At 43.6% G+C, this 18656-nt stretch overlaps 1 protein-coding gene across 6 annotated transcripts in view; it reads left to right on the top strand.

The window, feature by feature from the left end:
- LOC142585994 (uncharacterized) overlaps positions 1-18656 on the top strand; it is a 330876-nt gene that overhangs the window by 103967 nt on the left and 208253 nt on the right. For all 6 annotated transcript variants that reach the window (XM_075697173.1, XM_075697220.1, XM_075697194.1 and 3 more), the window contains 2 exons: positions 1511-1588; positions 8937-9203. In XM_075697173.1, coding sequence (XP_075553288.1) covers positions 1511-1588; positions 8937-9203 — 345 coding nt within the window. The remainder of the gene's footprint in view (positions 1-1510; positions 1589-8936; positions 9204-18656) is intronic.

The following is an 18656-nucleotide window of genomic DNA, read 5'->3' as shown; positions in this document are numbered from 1 at the left end:
GAAAGGTAGAAGCACAACATAAATCCTCTGAGACAGTGTTGTAATTGCTGTTTAATTCAATGGTCATTGCTTTCTGTGCTGATGTGGTTTTACGACAGGTATATTGTCATTGCATTTTGATTTGGAAAATAAAGAAGGTGCGTAGCTTTGCTCGTACACCCATGAGTAAAAGTGTACTGACCACAGATTCTGCAAAATGCTGCACTGGCTAGACGTGTAGCTTAAAATTCATGAGTGCACCGAGTTATACGGAACAAGTTCTTCTAAGCTGCAGTTCTTTTCAAGCTGTATGGCTTGGCTGTCAAACAACTATTCATGGCATTCATGATCTGTGTATGTGGATACATTGTGTGTGTACATGGATATATTGGGGTGTGCTCATGCACTTGTAACAGAACTACCATGAACATGCGCAACATGGGAGACAGTTGCATCCAATTACTGCAGCAGTTTTGTGTTCATTTCTGTTTATTAACTTGATTTTCGTTGTGGTATGCGCTTGCTGCTTTTTTCATTCTGCAGCATATTGGTCACATTGGTAGAATTAAATAAAAACACTAGCATGCTTAATACATTAATACAACTGAGATATAGGATGGAAAATTAGCACATACATTCAGACTTAACCTTTTAATGTTTTATCAAGCAATAAGATTCACCAAGCATTAGTGCTACATGATCTGTACATGTCGTTAAACATTTCTGCCTGTCAAGATACTGAGTGTTCCATAAATAGGAGCGTTAGGTATATGCCTTATCATGTTAAACTGCTGGCTGATCTATGCTTAAATTTTGCATGGAGATACCACTTTACGTAAGGTAAGCTTATTACCACGTACGCAGGCATTGCTTACCAGTTACATCCACGATAAATTCAAAGTGGGCATTGTTCGCAGTGATGCTGCTGAAAAATTTTCTATTTTACTGCAATGGAATGGTGCAATTCAATGCTATGGAATGGCAACACAAAAACTGGTGTTCACCATAACCATGATACATCGTGCAACTGTTCCGTTGCAGTGGAATTCACATGTTTTATGTGTAGTCACCGCAAACAACACCAATTTCAGATTTATTGTGGCTGCGACTGGAGGGCAAGTAATGCCCACAAACACAGTACTATTAAACTAAATTATATGCAAAAGGATTTGAGCGGAACTGAGCCAGCAGTTTAGCAGGAAGAGTTGTGTACACCTGACACTTTATCCACACTATTATCCATGCAAAACTCAGTATTTCCTTTCAAAGAATGTGCATGAAATGCAGTGGCTTGTGTTAAGGCTTGGTGCTCAGTTTGTAAATAGAATAATTTTCTTTGTATTCTTTTTCTTGTTTAGTTCCTGATATTCCAAAAGTGAAGGTTAAGTTGGATTTCTATCTTGGATTAATTTAATTTGGTGTGACAGGATTCTGCATTTGCGACAATGTACATGGGATTGTTTATCCTCTTTACCAGTTCGTGTTTCGTGTTTATCATATATATAGATTATAGATTTATATGTATTTGCAGGTGACAAATAGTCATGCTGCCCACGGGGATGGTGTTCAGGATGACAAACACAACAATGAGTTTGAAGGTGAAGTAAAGGTATGCATGACCAAGGACAACACAGGGGAAATCACTTGTGCTTGATAAATGAAATAAAGAAACGATGAATTAATGTAAATGAAAGTGGATGAAGAAACAACTTGCCGCAGGTGGGGAATGATTCCACAACCTTTGCATTTCGCGTGTGATGCTCTACCAATTGAGCTACCGCGACGCTGTTTCCCCATCCACTTTCTTGGGTATTTGTGTTTCCTAGTAGAACACTGGTAATGTTAGCCAGCGCCACCACTCGCAGACCTTGGCGGAGGACATGGAACATCCTTTCTGCCGCAGGAATCACGAGAATGTGATCTTCTTGGGGGAAGGCAACCAGTCAATAAACCCACACATGCTACCTGAAGGCATCAGTGCTGCCAGATTCGAGACCCTCGTTATGTAATAAACGAGAAAAAAGGGGGTTAACCGAGGGGCCTGATTTTCATTAGCCATATCATAAGAAGCCAACAAACATTGGCATCGAGGACAACACAGGGAAAATTGCTTGTGCAAGCACAAGTAATTTCCCCTGTGTTGTCCTTGGTGTCAGTGTTTGTTGGCTTCTTACGATATGAAAAATTGTGTCAAGGAAGCTTTGATGGTGCCACACTTTTGTTTGACTTGTTCCGTGGTGAGGCATTGTGTGGGATATAGCACAAAACAGCTGGTCCACTGCAGTGTTGCGACTACTGCTGCATTGCGACATTAATCTTTGGCCACCTCCGCCTCTTCAACAGGATTGCTTCTTTGTCAGGGGTCTTCAACGGTATACAGTATTAATCCTGGTCATGGCACCATGTTGTTGAAGACCAAGAATCGAAGCGGCTATACACAGAGCCATCTATTCAACATTGTACCATATTTTTGCATGTATAACTTGCAACAAAACATGAAAAAAATTGGACAGTAAAGTAGGGGTGCGGGTTATATGCAAATTTCGCCTTGAAGTGTGGCTTCAAGGCCGTGTGGGTTCTAAATTTAACCTTGAAGCCACACCCTAAGGCCAGGTTCTCCACCGTTTAGTTTAGTTATCTCATAGGGAACTCCATCCTCTCCCCATTCTTGAGTGTTAAAGCTGCCCTCTCCCCTCCTTTGTCGCCCATTCTCCTCCTCTTTACGGATTGCCATTTTGCATTTAATAGTAAGCGAACAGTGCATGTGGAGCCGGCAAACTAGAACTTGGATTACGATGAGCCGTGCTCAACAGCCGTCCTAGTGCAGCAGAGGCTGATGATAAAGCTTTCATACAATGGAGCAAATTGGGATTTAAGCTTGCAGATTGTGTATAACTTGATCATAAGTATGGCACCCGTGCCTGCGGTGCTCCCTTAGCCTACGCAAAGCGCTTTGCGATATGGCTTAGTTGCATTTGCTCCATTGCCATTACCCATGTAATGGCTGCTCTGTCCACACTGGCATCCTTTGTTGTGCAAATGCTAGCTTTGAAGTGATCTGATCTACGTCACATGCCACACTGGCATCCTTTGTTGTGCAAATGCTAGCTTTGAAGTGATCTGATCTACGTCACATGTCACATGACTGATACTTTCTTGATCATGTCCGTTGTGTTAATCCAGCTTAATCAGCATCGCCGAAGGAGGAAGGGGGAGAGCCGCTGACCAAAGATACAATATGTACAAGTCGTGCATCTACGAACAGAGACTTTATTGCAAGGATTTTAGCATTGTTGTGTGCAGGTATTTTTGTGGGTTATATGCGCAGATTTGTTCTTTCTTTAAAATTTTCTTTCCGGTGTTGCAGCAAGGGTCTGATAATACGGGAACTTAATGCACCGTGGTGAAGTAAGAAATGTGGGGCTAGGCCTGACATCCAGGACATTTTAAGACACAGGCTTGTATTAAATTTTTGTACAAGAATGAGAAACGATGCAGAAAAGGTGTTCAAGTTCAAGATGTAGCTGCCAATTCCTGATTACCAAGTGTCCGTCTCATCTTGTAACACCTCCGTGACCCCCTTCACCTTCCCCCAATCTGGTGTCAGGAGACGGGTGACATCACACCCCCACCAATCCGGAGATTTGTAGCCTTTTCCCTCCAAGGAGCTTCTTGCAAAACACACGTACGTCAATGTGCACAAACAGCGAAAGAAGGAAACACGGTTCCTTGATGGGAGAGATAGGCACTATGAGGTCGTCTGAAGAAATGTCCTCTTGCAAACTTCCCAAACCAGTTTGGTGGTGTCCAACTGTCCGCCAGGGATTGGCACGGAATCCGTAGTTGGAACGGGCTCTGACGAAGGCGTTGGCTTGTTTACCATTGTTGCATTCTCCATAAGTTACTGGTTTCGCGCCGTGAACGCCCGATCACAACACTGGGCTATTGTAATTGGCAGGTGCGGGTTATATGCGGTGGTGGGTTATACACGGAAAAATACAGTAAATGTTGAACACTTAAAGAAGACAAAGCTCGTTCTAGGCTCTTTCATCTCATAGGTGCTGCTCTTTCTACTTCAGTCTCTTCTTTTTCGGTCTAGTGGTTGAATTTAAAATCAAGTTTCACAATATAAAATCACTAAAATATTATTCACATATCTGCAAGTTCTTGCTTGCTTACTATCAAAAGTGTTCTTTAGTTTCCTGTCACGTGCCACGAGATAAGGGTCACACAGCACAGCCGTAGTGCAAGAACCGATGTAAATGTCGTTGCTCTTGATGTATACGTTGCCTCCACATTCGGCAAAAGTGGAATGCAAGTAAATTGAGAGAGATTCCTGAAATTTGCTGCTGTAAAGACCGGCATTGTTTTAAAATTTCGTAATTCCGTGCTCATTACACTCGCTAACGCTCATCATTAGGTCGTTTTGTGGGATACTGTAATATAAATTTTTAATATCTACACAGAAGGCTAAAAATTCGTTATACTTGATTAGATCTTTTAAAAAGCCGATTTTTTGTTCCAAGTTATGAACAAGGAAAGGTCGTCGATGGTTAAAAGATAACGTCTTACAAGAAGTTTTTCTAGTAAGAAGTTGGCGAGACATTTTTTCCATGTTCCTGTCTGAGATTATCACTCACAGCGGGCACTAGGGTTTGTGCGTTTTTGCAGCGAAAAATCATTCTAGAGTTAGCTTTTTTCTAGCATTAATGGACTTCCCAAGGTGTTCCAGTTTAAGCTGCCTGCACAGCTTCCATTGCGCTCTTTACATTTTCCCGAGAAACATCAGGGCAATTATGAAAGGCAATACACACAGCCCCTGAAGCCTTCAATTCATACAGGCCTTTCGGAATTGCAGCGAAGCCGCCTTCTTTGTCTGCTGTTAACAAGTACAAAGAATTTTCCTTTAAAAATGAAACTGTTCTCTGCAAAAGGATCTCATTACTCTGTAGCTTACACATCATGCACGCTGGGTGCCCCTCGAAGCTCTTGGTTTCAGTAGCAGAAAGAAGGCTTACTGAAAAAGTTGAAAAAAAAAGCAGGCGGAGCCACATGCAGTGATAGAAACTGTAAAGACAAGATGGTGGTCATGCCTTATACATGCACAGTTTCCCACAATCTGCGAAACATAGGTAGAATGGCAGGCGTCGCTGTGGTGTTTTTGGCACCTTTGCAATTGTCAGAGCTGTGCAAAAAGGTCAGTGGGGGAAAAAAAAAAATCTCTGCCCAATCAAGCACAGAAACCCCTATGTCACTTGCACAGAAAAAATAGTTTATTTGGTTCCACTGACCTGTGACAAGGTCAGTGGAACCAAGTATTGGGCACACGCGCAGATGCCTTAATGTGAGGCTTGCAGAGCACAACTATCACTGCACAGCTAAAGATTTGGTACACTTGGCCTTGCAGAGATTGCGGCTGCTCACCCGTACAAACAGGTTGTGTGCAGGGAACGTAATGGACAAAGTAGGAAAATTTTGGAAGCAATAGAGATTTACAAGTAGAAAAACACATGTCAGCTGCCCCTCAGTAACATCTTCAGAAACAGCACACTGCTAACTTAGCATTTGATTCAGTCTTGAGTGTACATAGTGATGGTCGTCTTTGTCTATTTGTTAATTTTTGTTCTTAATTAACCCAGCAAGCTGTGCGAGTTGGTAACTGAACATGTTTCTCGGGGTGGGCAGCGCAACCCGGATGAAGGACAAAGGAAGGAGACGATACGAGCACTCATATCATCTACTTCCTTTGTCCGGGTTGTGCTGCCCACCCCTCGGAACATGTTTTTGTTCTTGCTTTTCTTGCCATGGAGCAGTCGCAGCATCACATGCGATTACCGAAGTGCTTACTAAAGAAGCACATCATTGAGCAAGAAACGGATTGTTAAACCCGTCAGTAAGTAAGTCCACATTTCAAGTGGATGCTAACTTTATGCGGTGTCATGCTTAAGCTTATTTGTCAGCAACACACATTGACTCCGTTGTTCACTTTAAAATAAATCTTCCTTTCATTCTTCTATAGCAGTGTAGTACCCATAATATGCTGAATATCTGAAATGAAAAACAAACCAAAGGAGAAGTGATCCACGTGTCTTCTCATTTGTGTGATAACAATAATATGCTATTGTGGAGGTGCCAAAATTCTTTCTCTGGATTTTTGCATTCCATTTCTGTAGGATGACATTGTGGTTTTTCTCTCGTTCTGGTTGCCTCCTTTTGAATCAAAATGCTGCTGCTAGAAGGGAGGATACAGATACCTGGTTAACGAGTCATAGTGCCTGCCTGCCTGCTTTTAACCTATTTCATGCCCAGTTTTTTTTTTTCTCTAAAAACTGCCGGAGCTTTCTCAGTTTTTAATGACTGATTCATTCATGTGAACAGGTTTCATTATTGCAATATCGGAAGTTCGTTTGGTATTTGCTCTTTGCTATCAATTTTTTCATGTTTTTGAAATGCAGATCGGTAAGGCCATAGACACATACTAGGTGAAGTTTTACTTTTCTTGGGAGCAGAAGTCGGGCATGCATCATTGCTGGGGCTGTGAGGAAAGAAAGTCACAGAGGCACCAGTGGTAAAGTGTTTTTGTCGAGCCATTTCTATGCGAGACAGGTCGCCAGAAATGCAAATTCTTCCTAGCAAGCATCAGTATTAACTGCTTAAGTAGTTGAAGCTCTGAACACACGTCTTTAGAGTTTTCCAAGTCTAATTGTTTACTTGAGGTGAAGGAATGTCCAAGAACACAACGATTCCGGCATTGAAAAAGGTGGCCATCGTTGCTGCAGCTGCCCAACTCTGTGCTGCCATTCTTAAAGCTCCACCGTTTCCACAAAGTTTCCGCCAATCACGCCCACAAGAATTTTGTTTTCTGGGAAGCTGGCGCCATCTAGTAGTGCGGTGTTCACATCAAAATGATAGAAAGACTGCAACGTCTCTATGGTGTTGGTAGGTGAAAAGAAATCCATGGATGAGTGAGGCTTATCACTGGCACATATTGAAGAAAACACCTGGATCAGTTAGACCCGTCCTTGGTGTGAAAAGAGTTAGAGACACTAAAGAGAAAAATATTTTAGGTGTATTAGTAAGATTACCTTTCTGCAATATCAATAAAGGAATTGTTACCATGAGAGGAGGTTTGGTAAGGCCAGACAAGACACAAAAATTAAAGATGGGTGGCAATGCTGCCTTGAGGATCCGCACCAGCTTGCCATGACATCATGGATTTTGATGGCTTCTCCTTGGTTTTAGTTAATTTTTCATCAATAAAAATGTGGGGTATATTGTATTCTGAAAGACTGAACTTAGCAAGTTTCAAAGTTTCAAGAAGTTCTTTTTGTGCCACAATGGCCCAAATACGGAAAGAATGCTTTGAAATTTGTGATGTCACACTGATGTACCCGTGCTATGATTTCAGCATGAATTTTTTTTTTTTTTAATGGAAAGTTGGCCTTCATTTTCTCACTTGGTAACCAACCTCTCATCGTGATTACTGTAATGAAAATACAGTTTTGACAAAATACCTAATGAGTCGAAACTGATTTATTCGTTCACTTTAGTGTCTTTTTAAGGGCTAAGCATACTATTGGCTGCTGTTTGTCATGATGTTTTTGGAGCTTGTCTGTAACACATGCTACAGGTTGTTTTAAGTAGCCAAAGCAGGATTGTTGCAGTACGTAAACTTTTTCTGTGACTGATCATAACAAGACAAGTTTACATGCAGCATCAGATCAGTAGTGCAGGTAGGATTCATTTCACTGTTGTACTTACTTTGTCTGGCCCCACCCGCCGTGGTTGCTCAGTGGCTATGGTGTTGGGCTGCCGAGCACGAGGTCGCGGGATCGAATCCCGGCCATGGCGGCCGCATTTCGATGGGGGCGAAATGCGAAAACACCCGTGTGCTTAGATTTAGGTGCACGTTAAAGAACCCCAGGTGGTCAAAATTTCCGGAGTCCTCCACTACGGCGTGCCTCATAATCAGAAAGTGGTTTTGGCACGTAAAACCCCAAATATTATTATTATTATTGTCTGGCCCCATTATGGTCCAAATAAAGTTCCCTTAGTGTTATTTTGAGTTGCTTTTAACAACTCGGTGCTAGTTACAAGTAAAATTGTGTGTCTGTTTTTTAAAGCCAAAAATTGAAAAAAAAAATTTAATTGGAAATAGTTGCCAGTAAAATTTTCATCATTATGGCTTAATCTGGAAAACTAAGAAATCGGGGAGTTCAGTCTGTGCTATGTGATCAGTCTTCACTGTGATTTAAAATTCACTATGATCTAAAAACAGTGCTGCCACTCTCTGCTGTTCAAAGTTCGCTACTGCTTGTGTGCTGTGTCTAAAAGGGATTCTGCATTAATAAAGTGCATATGTATCCCACTAAAGGCAAAACTTAAAAAAAAAATGTAACGCGCTATTCCCCTCATTATTGTGTCTGCAGGATTGTTACAAATTATAAAGTTCACAGGTTCGCATGTATACACGAAAATGTTCAAATCGTTATCTTGTTACATGCAATGTTTGAGTGAATGTACACCAACGACAATTCTTTGGAGCCCAGTATAAGGGTCACAGCTAAAATGTCCCCTCTGAAATTAAAAGATGCAGTGTGTACTTCCTTGTTCTTGGGAAATTTTTGCAGTCGGTTGTATACCAATGTCATTCATTTTGCAGTGTTTTGATTGTTGTGAGACAGATTACGAAGAGTGGTCCAAGTGTCTGTGCTAGGAAGGAGCAGATGTGCATGCTGTCCTGTGGAAGCAGTGTTCTGCTTGTTTTGCAAATTTATGTAAAATTTGGAATTTTTTTAGGCATTTGACATTCTTGTATATTTGTGGAATTTTATTTTAACATATGATGTTTTTGCACCATTCTATGAATTTGAATTTCCACTAAAATTTAATAGTTGCACACTTAATTGTGATAGTGCCACAGATAGCAAGTGTTGCTTCTGTCTTCTACTCTGCAGAGCTGGGGTCTTGTTGAGCTTGAGGACAAGGACATTCTCAGCCAGAAGGCAGAGGCAAAAAATAAAACCAAGACCCAGCAGCTGGTTTCTGTGCATGCTGTGAAGCTGGAGAAAATGGGAGAGTCCCCGAACAGCCAGGATGTAATGTGGTCTTCTGTTCAACCAAGAGTTGAGGCCTTCCTGCAGCTGATTGACGACTTTCTCGCAGCAGGTCACATTGAGCAGGCCCGTCAAGCCAAGGAGGACTTTAAGAGGCAGCTAAGCACGGTACAGTGACCTTTTGCGCCAAGCCTGGCTACCAGACATGCACGTGGCTTTAATTGACTTTCTGACATATCTTAAGGGGGGATGTCATGTCATAAGGGGATGTCATGCCTTTGAAAATCAACTTCCTTATTTCTTCATGGATTTTGATGAAAATTCACACAAATGTTTAGAATGTCCCTGTTATGCTTCCATAAAAGTTTCAGAGTGATATCTTAGAACACTTTATTGAATTTTATTGAGCAGAATTTTTCTCCCTCCAACTTTCTGGAGAGCCTGGGGAAATTAAAAAACATGATAAAGCCGTTAAGTATTGACTGCATAGCTAAATGCATGCTAAAGATTGTGACAGTCTTGCTTTTTTTTTTGCAACACACATTTTTTGGAGTGCCATTTTTTTATGTTACCTTCGCATCAAGCACACTTTTGGAGTAGGATAGCCATATTGTAAACCTACAAAGGGTCAAGATAAGAAAGCAAGAATGTCGCGACCTGCACTGTAGTACAAGGAATGTGAAAAAAAAAAAAAAAAACGGAGTCAAAATATGTGAAATGGTAACAAAGAAATCAGTTCTTGAGCAGAAAGGCAAAAATACAGTTTTGAAAAAACTGCTCTCAAAGTTTCACCTTCAGTTCTCTAAAAGGCACCAAATTTGCAGTCTTTCGGGTGTTTTGTGATGTAGAGCTTCTGGTACATGTGGCCTCTGGTCTGGTGTGCCTTCATCCCCCCCCCCCCCCTTTTCTTGTATGGCATTCTTTGCTGCTGCTCTACAAAGAGCATGGTGCCTGGGTTTCAAACCGAGGTGCAGGACTCTGTGTGGGCATGAATATAGTTCCAGTGTTGTGCCTGCAGGCTGCTTGATTGATAGCAGTCTCCAGTTTAGTCAGTGAGGCATTTTCTCACTTGGTAGAATTGACCATGTTACTGAATGAAGGCCTTCCAAGTCATCTTCACTTGACAATGGCTGTGTAACTTAGGATCAGAGAGCCAGTGATAGATATGCAGCTGCTAGGTGCTTTCCAGAATTGTACTTTTGTGTACTTTTGTATGGTGCCTCGATCACTCCTGCAGCCAGGTGTCTGTGCCAGCCCAAGGGGCCTAGTGAACAGAGCTCATTATGAGGCTCTCTTTATGAAGGGTTGGTATGATAGATATTGTTACGAGCTATCATGACAATATGATAATAGAGTGAATGCGCAATATGCTTGGTTGCGGGTCCGAGGTGCCGATGTGCAAAATGCCTAGCTGCAGATACAAGGAGCCGACGCGCGATATGCTTAGTCGCGCAGTTCGAGGTGCCGACGCGCAAAATGCCTAGCCGCACAGTCCGAGGTGCCGACGCGCGAAATGCCTAGCCGCGCAGTCCGAGGTGCCGACGTGCGAAATGCCTAGACGTGGGCTCGAGGAGTCGACACTCGATGCGCTTATTCGTGCAGTCCGAGGTGCCGACACCCGGAATGCCTAGACGAGGGCTTGAGGAGTCGACACTCGATGGGCTTATTCGCACAGTCTGAGGTACCGACGCCCAAAACGCCTAGACGTGGGCTCGAGGAGTCGACACTCGACGCACTTATTCGCGCAGTCTGAGGTGCCGACGCCCGACATGCCTAGACGCGGGCTCGAGAAGTCGACACTCGAGGCGCTTATTTGCGCAGTCCGAGGTGCCGACACCCAAAATGCCTAGACAAGGGCTTGGGGAGTCTGCACTCTATGGACTTATTCGCGCAGTCCGAGGTGCCGACGGCCGAAATGCCTAGACGCGGGCTCGAGGAGTCGACACTCGACGCACTTATTCGCGCAGTCTGAGGTGCCGACGCCTGACATGCCTAGACACGGGCTCGAGGTGTCGACACTCGATGCGCTTATTCGCGCAGTCCCAGGTGCCGACGCCCGAAATGCCTAGACGTGGGCTGAGGAGTCGACACTCAAGGTGCTTATTCACGCAGTCCAAGGTACCGATGCGCGAAATTCCTAGCCACAGGCTCGAGGAATCGGCGCCTCCAACGCACAGTTGGAGGTGCGGATGCACAAAATGCTTAGGCGAGGGCTCAAGATGTTCGTGCGCGATGTGCTTGATCGACGAGTCGGAGACTCCTATGCTCTAAGTGCTTAGCCGCAGTACGAGGATTGCGTGCGTGATGTGCTTGGTCACGAATTCCAAAACACCGAGTGCTGCAAGGCCTAGCCGCATGTCCGAGTATTCCGCGCGCGAATCTTGGTCGCGAAGTCAGTGTCGCTGATGCTTGGAATGCTTAGCCGCGGGTCTGAGACGTCCATAAATGTAGGGATTGGCCACGCTACCGCAATGTCCGCATAGCACCCATTTCGACACGTCAAGATCATGGCGAGTGGAGACTTCCAGGCTCGCGAGGTTACAGTGTACTAGAATAGTTTTAGTACACTGTAGTGAGGTGCAGAGAGCCGAGCAGACTACGTGAGCGCCGGACCAATGGCAAACTGCACTGGAGTCACGTGGCGGGTGCACCCAATCGCAGACTCCGGCACGACCTTCAATTGCTTGCTTTTTGTGTGCTTGTTTCTGTATGGAGGAGATTGCTGAAGCAGCAAATTTGAAGACAGAGAAATGCTCTTTCCAACGAGACCAAGATTGCGCCGTTCCAGAGATATTGTGGCTTGAAAAACACTGTTCTTTCTTGATTTCCGCGAAATTTTTCGCAACCTTGGCTAATAAAACACATTTTTTTGGAGCACTTCTACGTGGTTTATGGGGATGATATTTCAGAATCAGATAGGAAAAGAGTTGTACAGGGTGTCTACTAACCGGGAAAACTGGGAATTCTCAGGGATATTGAGTAGTCGGGAAAAACTCGGGGAAAGCTCAGGGAACTTGTGCTTCTATCAGGGAAAATTAGCTGTAATTTTATTGAAAGAGACCGAACGTTGCGGTAATGCTGGCTCGAGTAACAGACAGAAATCGTAACGAATCGCCTTTGATGCCCCATCGTCGGCTGGAGGAGTTGCCAGTGTATAGTGAACGACCGACTTTTCGGACGGCTTCGCGGTACCACCACGCACCCCATAGAGTCAATGTATCAGAACATCTGAAATTTCGGATGCAAGAACCCTTCACCATACGATTTTCCAGAGTTTTTTGCCGGGACCGCCGGTCCGAAACAGCATTAATCAAAGCCACCACCGTGGCCGTTTTGATTACCTCGCCGCCTCGAACCGGCGCTCTCGCATGCAGATCCTGCGGCAACGCTAGGCCTAGCTGCTTCAACGTTCGCTATTAAGCTTCTTGCTGTTGGGTGCAGTGTTCTTCATTGAATGAATTCGCCACTGTCAGCAATGACACCAACTCCGCATTTGTGGTCCTCACGATTGGCTTTGAAGCTCGGAAGAAACGATGCGTTGCATAATGCCAGTTCCCGAAAGTCAACTTTGCCTCTGTACAGAAATGTTACTTCGTGAAGCATACGCAAAAGTATTGCGGTGAAGCATAACAAGTGTGGGAAGGGGCTATTGCCACGGGACACAGTATGTATTCCTTAATTATACACGTGTGCACCCGGTATCTCCTGTTGCATTGTGAACACCGATATGACTAATACATGTACCGACAGGCCTTCGAGCTTTTTTGAATGTGCCTGTGGCGGTTTGAGTCTTTTAAGGGCAGTAAAAGACATGCATTATTTTCCAACTGGCCGATTTTTTGGACGTTTTCTCGGCCCCTAGGGAGTTAGAAAAATCGGACGTTGACTGTACAACTAACCAAAAAGATGCTTCAAATGGTCCGTGGGGCAAACGAGCGGCGGAAGGAGGACGAGAACAGAAAGGACCTACACATTGAGGAATGAACAGGAAAGGAAGCATGCTGCCACCGTTTTGAAGGAGCTTGAGCTCAAAAAACAAAGTGTTGGCTGATGCCGAGATGCAATTGTCCCTCATCCAAACCAAAATAAACTCTTTAAAGCAGTGAAACACAACACTGAGGCTTCGTGTGCGGGCTGACAGTATGTCAGGACAGTTGAGGTTGACTTACAAGCTGTTGAGACAGAATCTCAATTGTGACAAAGTTCGGGCCTCATACCACTAAGCTGGCTATCAGTTGATAGAAATAGCTCATATTCGAAAATGTTTGCTTCTTTATGCATCTCCTTTTTATTCGTATTTGAGAATGTCCAACTCGATTTGCAATTTTTTTCTAAAACATTTTATTTGCTGTGCATTTTACTAGCCCCTCCCTTCTATTCTCTTTTTGAATAAAATAAACACTACTCCTTCGTATTAACCCTTTTAGACACTGTGTACACAATTGTGTAAAGGAAGATAATGCGTCAACAGCAAAAGCACTGATGAAAGTAATAATAAAATGTGTTGCATACATCTTGAAACACTTATGAGTGGAATTGTGCTGCAATTTTGAATATCAAGCAGAATGTTTTAGCAAATGATTCAGAAAGTAGACGGTTGGGTGTTTTTACTATGTCTCTGTATATTGTATGTGATGGGTTCACTTCTTTGATTGTTTTTCACAATGTCATGCACCAGGCATAATTCTTAAGTGGCTGGAAAAGTGCTTTTCAATCTTTTCAAAACAGGAAATAGTTTATGTCCTCGTATTTGATGTTGCTGTATCAGTTTTCACATAGAGTCCACATTCTCGGGCTAAGAGTATACCCCAACTGTCCTGACATATATGTCAGGACAGTTGAGGTTGCCTTATGAGCTGTTGAGAGAGAATCTCAATTGTGACAAAGTTAGGGCCTCATACCACTGAGCTTGCTATCAGTTGATAGAAATAGTTCATACACGTATTCGAAAATATTTGCTTCTGTATGCATCTGCTTTTTATTCATATTTGAGAATGTCCGACTCCATTCGCAATTTTTTTCGAAGACATTTTATTTGCGATGCATTTTACTACCCCCCCCCCTTCTATTCTCTTTTTGAATAACATAAGACAGTTTTAGCAGAACGTTTGCTTGCGCTCCGCTCCGCACACGTTTCACGCGCACCGGTGGCTGCATAGAATGCATTGATTTCGCTTATCTAACAAGCGCGTCTCCCAGAGACGCCACTGACGTGCTCTCAGCTTGGCGGTAAAAGGATTACCAAAGCAACTACATGACCCTGACGCACTGCTAAATCAGGTTCCTAGCGGAACGTGGTCAGTGTCCCACGTTCTGCTGCCGCTATGTGTGTTGTGCGCACGTGCGTCAGTGTTCCCGGTAGCGTTTTGCTGAGCGGCTGCGTGCCAATTGTTGTGATAGGCCAGTCTGAGCGGAGCGGACCGTAAACGCTCTGCTGAAGCTCTCTATAAACACTACTCCTTAGTATTCAAATGGATTAGGTCGTCTTTTTTAAAAATTTTTTTCATATGCTTACTAGAGAGTGACAGCATTGGGCGATATGGTTTCATCCCCTCTTGACATAAAACATAGTTCTTCATCACTCAGGGAATTTTGCAAGGACATTCAGGGAAAACCTGGAAAACTCGGGGAATTTGAAATGTCAACTTGGTAGACACCCTGGTTAAAAGACCCTGTAATTTTTTTTCGCAGTCTGGTCGTTTTGCAGTTTTTTTTTTTTCAATCCAAGAGCTGTGATGTTTTCTTCACAATAGGCCCTTTTACATGTGTGTACAGCAAACACATCCTTAAGCTTTTTTTTTTCTTCCTTTTAAACAACTTCTGATCTTTTTTTGCAACCATTTATTTAGAGAATTCGAAAACTAATCATACAGCAATCATGTTTTTTTTAAAGGCTTGTTTGCAATGAGGCTCTAAAGTGGTTGTGTGGCTGTTCATACAGTTTTGTTAATGACAATAGGCGACGTTGTGTTTAAAATTGATTCTTGGTCCCTGATAGCTGTCATTTTTGCCCTAGTCACTAGAGGCATGGTACCTAATTATACCTAAACGAATATTCCTGCTGTAAATATATGCCTCCTTGTTTGACGGTTTGATATCTTGATTTGATACTTACTATTTGCATTCAGTTCATATTCAAAATTGTTTATATTCACCCATCTCCACTATTTTTCTTTTTATGACAAATTGTTTGGATATATGAAAAGATTTACAAGATTTGTAAACTATCTGCTATGGCTCTGGCTTAAACTTCTAATTTACCCAGCATTTTTACTGTGCTTTTAAAGGCCAACTGCTACGAAATCTCACTTTGGCTAAATTTGTTATAAATGAGTAGTAGTACCAATGAACCAATCTTGGCAAAGCTGCAGAGATCGTATTTGTATGGTATTTTTTTGTTTGCAGCCTTTAAAATGGCACTAAGAGTAAATATCAAGTCAAGCTAAAGTGATAGATTAATGCTCACAAACGCCTAAAACGTCAATATTATTGTGAACAATGTTTTAGTAATAGAGAAATTGAGGTACATGCAGGACAAAATTTGTGACTCACCAGGGACATTCAATTGCTGGCCTGATGATGTAGGTATTCCTCATTATAATTCCGTCACTAGTAATCAACCTCTTGTAATAAAAAAGATAATTGCATTGCATTATAAGAAGGAAGGAAATGCTACTTGGTCCAGTTCTATTCAATGTTAAAAAATAAAGCTAATTGACGATACCCTTGACAATGACGTAGGCAGTCGAAAGGTTTCGTTTTTGCTAGACTCTGCGCCGCCCGCACTTTTGTGTTCCAGTAGTTTTGTTATTGCATAGTGCTGCGCTGGTTTTGCTCGCTCGCGAAACTCGCACAAACTGTGATGTCGCGGGATGCCTGAATGGCCCACGCCACTTGACCAAAAGCAGCTGGAGCGGCGAATCCAGCGCTGTCTTGGCTTGGTTTCTCCATGGCTGCACATTTGTGTTTTGCGTAAGAAACCATAGTGCCATCTGTCATGTGCCGTTTTACTCACTGGTGGCAGTAAATGGCGGTGATGGTGTATGCAACGTCGTCACTCCCCTGCTCTTGGGCAGGCCATTTAAATTTCGCTAAAGGTATTCAGACCCTTCAGACGGGATTTTGTCTAAAACTAAATGTTTTGATGGAGGTAGGCCCCGGCGCCATTGCGCACAGGCATTCAACTATTCTGTAATCCCTATGCCTCTCCTCCTTTCCACTCACGACGGTTTGCGGTGGGGGCGCTCGTGTTGCAGCGAATAGCCACTGTCAGCTGTTCAAGACAGGAGCACGTCTCTTCTCTCCAACACCAGCACTGTGTAGGTACATGCTTTCCTCTCGTCCGTCTGCCCCTTTCTGTCTCGGATTTGAGCTCGTGTATGGTACCTTTGCCCGTACGGTGAGCATGCACCTTGTGTTGATCCTTTCCGAACGCTAAGCCGAAGTGCGGTGCTTAGGGCTCGCACGTGGTTGAACTGCGCCGAGCTGCACTTATCGGAGGCTCAAGTTGAAGGAAATTGCCCGAGCTCTCGCGAGTTGGGCCATTAGTTGTCGTGAGAGCAAGCAGCATAGCTGTGGGGACTTTTCTCGGTGACACGATGTGGGAGCCTTTGCTCTCGCAGTGATGTGCCATAGGTGCCCCTGTCTATATTTTCACTCTGGCCCGGGAGTCCTTTGGTTCCTGTGAGCACCAGGACCGGGCATTCGTGCAGTGTTGGGGTGCCTTCGGAGACAATAAACAGTTTCCGCCAACTCAGAGCAATACTGTGTTCTCTTGTGTGCATAGTGATCGGGTAGCCCCTTTGTGGCCCGAGTGTGCGCGTGCAGTGGCACCCTAGACGATGGCCTTTAGTGTCCCTTTAAACAGCACCTTGGCAGATGATGTATTCACCTGGTGGGGTTGTTATGATGTGAATCTCGGCACGCCACGTCTGAGATTTTTCAGCCAGTTTCAACTCTTTCTGGGCAGCTGCGGGGCACTGGGGCTTGGTTGTGTTGCCACGCCTGAAGAACCACAGAGACCAATCAGACGACGCCGTAGTTTAGAACGTCTCGGCAGCGAGAGGGCTTGTCATGGCACCACATGGCATCCACAGTACCTACCATAGGAACTACCTTGGTCTCAGAGATTCTCGAAGGTCATGTCGAGGAGCTGTGTACTAGGTCATGTGTCGGTAATGATGGTGTTTTCCTGTTTCAGTATCAAAAGCTGCTATTTTTACGAGCTCATATCTCAAATGTCAGATTTTGCACGTAGGCTCCTTGGTATCTATATTTCTTAAACAAGCCTTTTTACACAGCCAAAATTTCCTTGCAGTTGGCTCTTAAGCTTGAATGTCCAACTTGAGCATCTCCCAAGGTTTGAACTCATTAGAAAGTTTTAGAATTGAGGCCCCAAGTCCTAAGTCGCGTTGCGTTGGTTGCTCTTAGATTCGGAGGAGCATTAGAGCTTTAGAATTGAGACAAGACCAGCGTTGGATTGCACTTTCGAGACACTGCAGTAGTGAAATAGAAGACGCTTAAAAGCAAAAAAAAAAAAAGAAAAAAAGAAAAGAAAACCAAGAACAGTAATTTTACAAGCGAAACCTAAAGGATTCACTTTTAACAACAACAAAAAAGGCTTAAAATAAAGTTTCTAATAAAATTAATGGCTGTATTTTTATTTGTACGTTTTGTTTCTGCCCTTTCTAAGCCAGGGGTCGGGGAGGTGGGGTTGAAGGACGCCGACCCGACCTTAGCTAGCGTCTTCTTGCATTGCACTGTCTGTTGCCACTAAACATGTTGAAAATCACTCATGGCAGGTTTGCTCTGCAGCCAACTGTTGTATGCTGATTTAAGTTAGAGTGAAATGCGACCATGCACACGAAGCTTTGTGGCCAGTCATGCTTGGCGCCATAACTTGACTGAGCGATATGAACTCGGAATAGCTGCGGCTCATATATCTCTCTTGGCTATTACGCAACTGCTCATCGCATGAGCCACCCAAGGTGGCATGGGAACCCATGCTATCTTTTGAGTTTTGGGGCTTTGGGTTGACCCTAACACAAAAACCCAAGGCTGCCTTGTGTTCTGCGCATGCTCAGTTGTGGCTTGCTATATTCTTGGGGCCCAAGGCGCTTAGGGCCCCAATTCTAGAACTGCCTATTATGCACGTGTCGGCTTCGGCCACCTTTGGGTGTGTTATGAAAAGTTTGAGCTAAGGCACTATTTCAGTCAGTCAGTGTGGAAGTGCATAAAAAAAATTATGGGACAGCCATGTTATGAAGTTTGTTTTCAGTTTTCATTAACCAACTGTAAAATCTTTAGCAACTCTCTTTGTGGTCGTGTAGCAAAATTGTTTTGCTGATTTGCAGTTCTGTATCAAAAGTTTGCTTGGTGCATCGAAGCAGCTGCTGTGGTCAGATATCAAGTCTGTACTGATAAGTCATTTGTGGCCACCATTTGAACTCATTTCTGACCATTATTTTTACCTGTTTGGCAAATGACCATTTATGTTTGCGATAATATCACTCTAATGTTATTTTGCTGGTTGTCTTGTCCTTCCTTAGGGAAAATTTACATAGATTTCAACAGATACGCTGAAGTTATCCGCGTGTTTACAGTAGAATCTTGGTGATATAA

The sequence above is a fragment of the Dermacentor variabilis genome, chromosome 1 (genome assembly GCF_050947875.1).
Source record: "Dermacentor variabilis isolate Ectoservices chromosome 1, ASM5094787v1, whole genome shotgun sequence".
NCBI classification, from domain to species: domain Eukaryota; kingdom Metazoa; phylum Arthropoda; class Arachnida; order Ixodida; family Ixodidae; genus Dermacentor; species Dermacentor variabilis.
The sequence above is the reverse complement of the archived record's forward strand: the minus strand, read 5'-3'. Positions and strand labels throughout refer to the sequence as shown.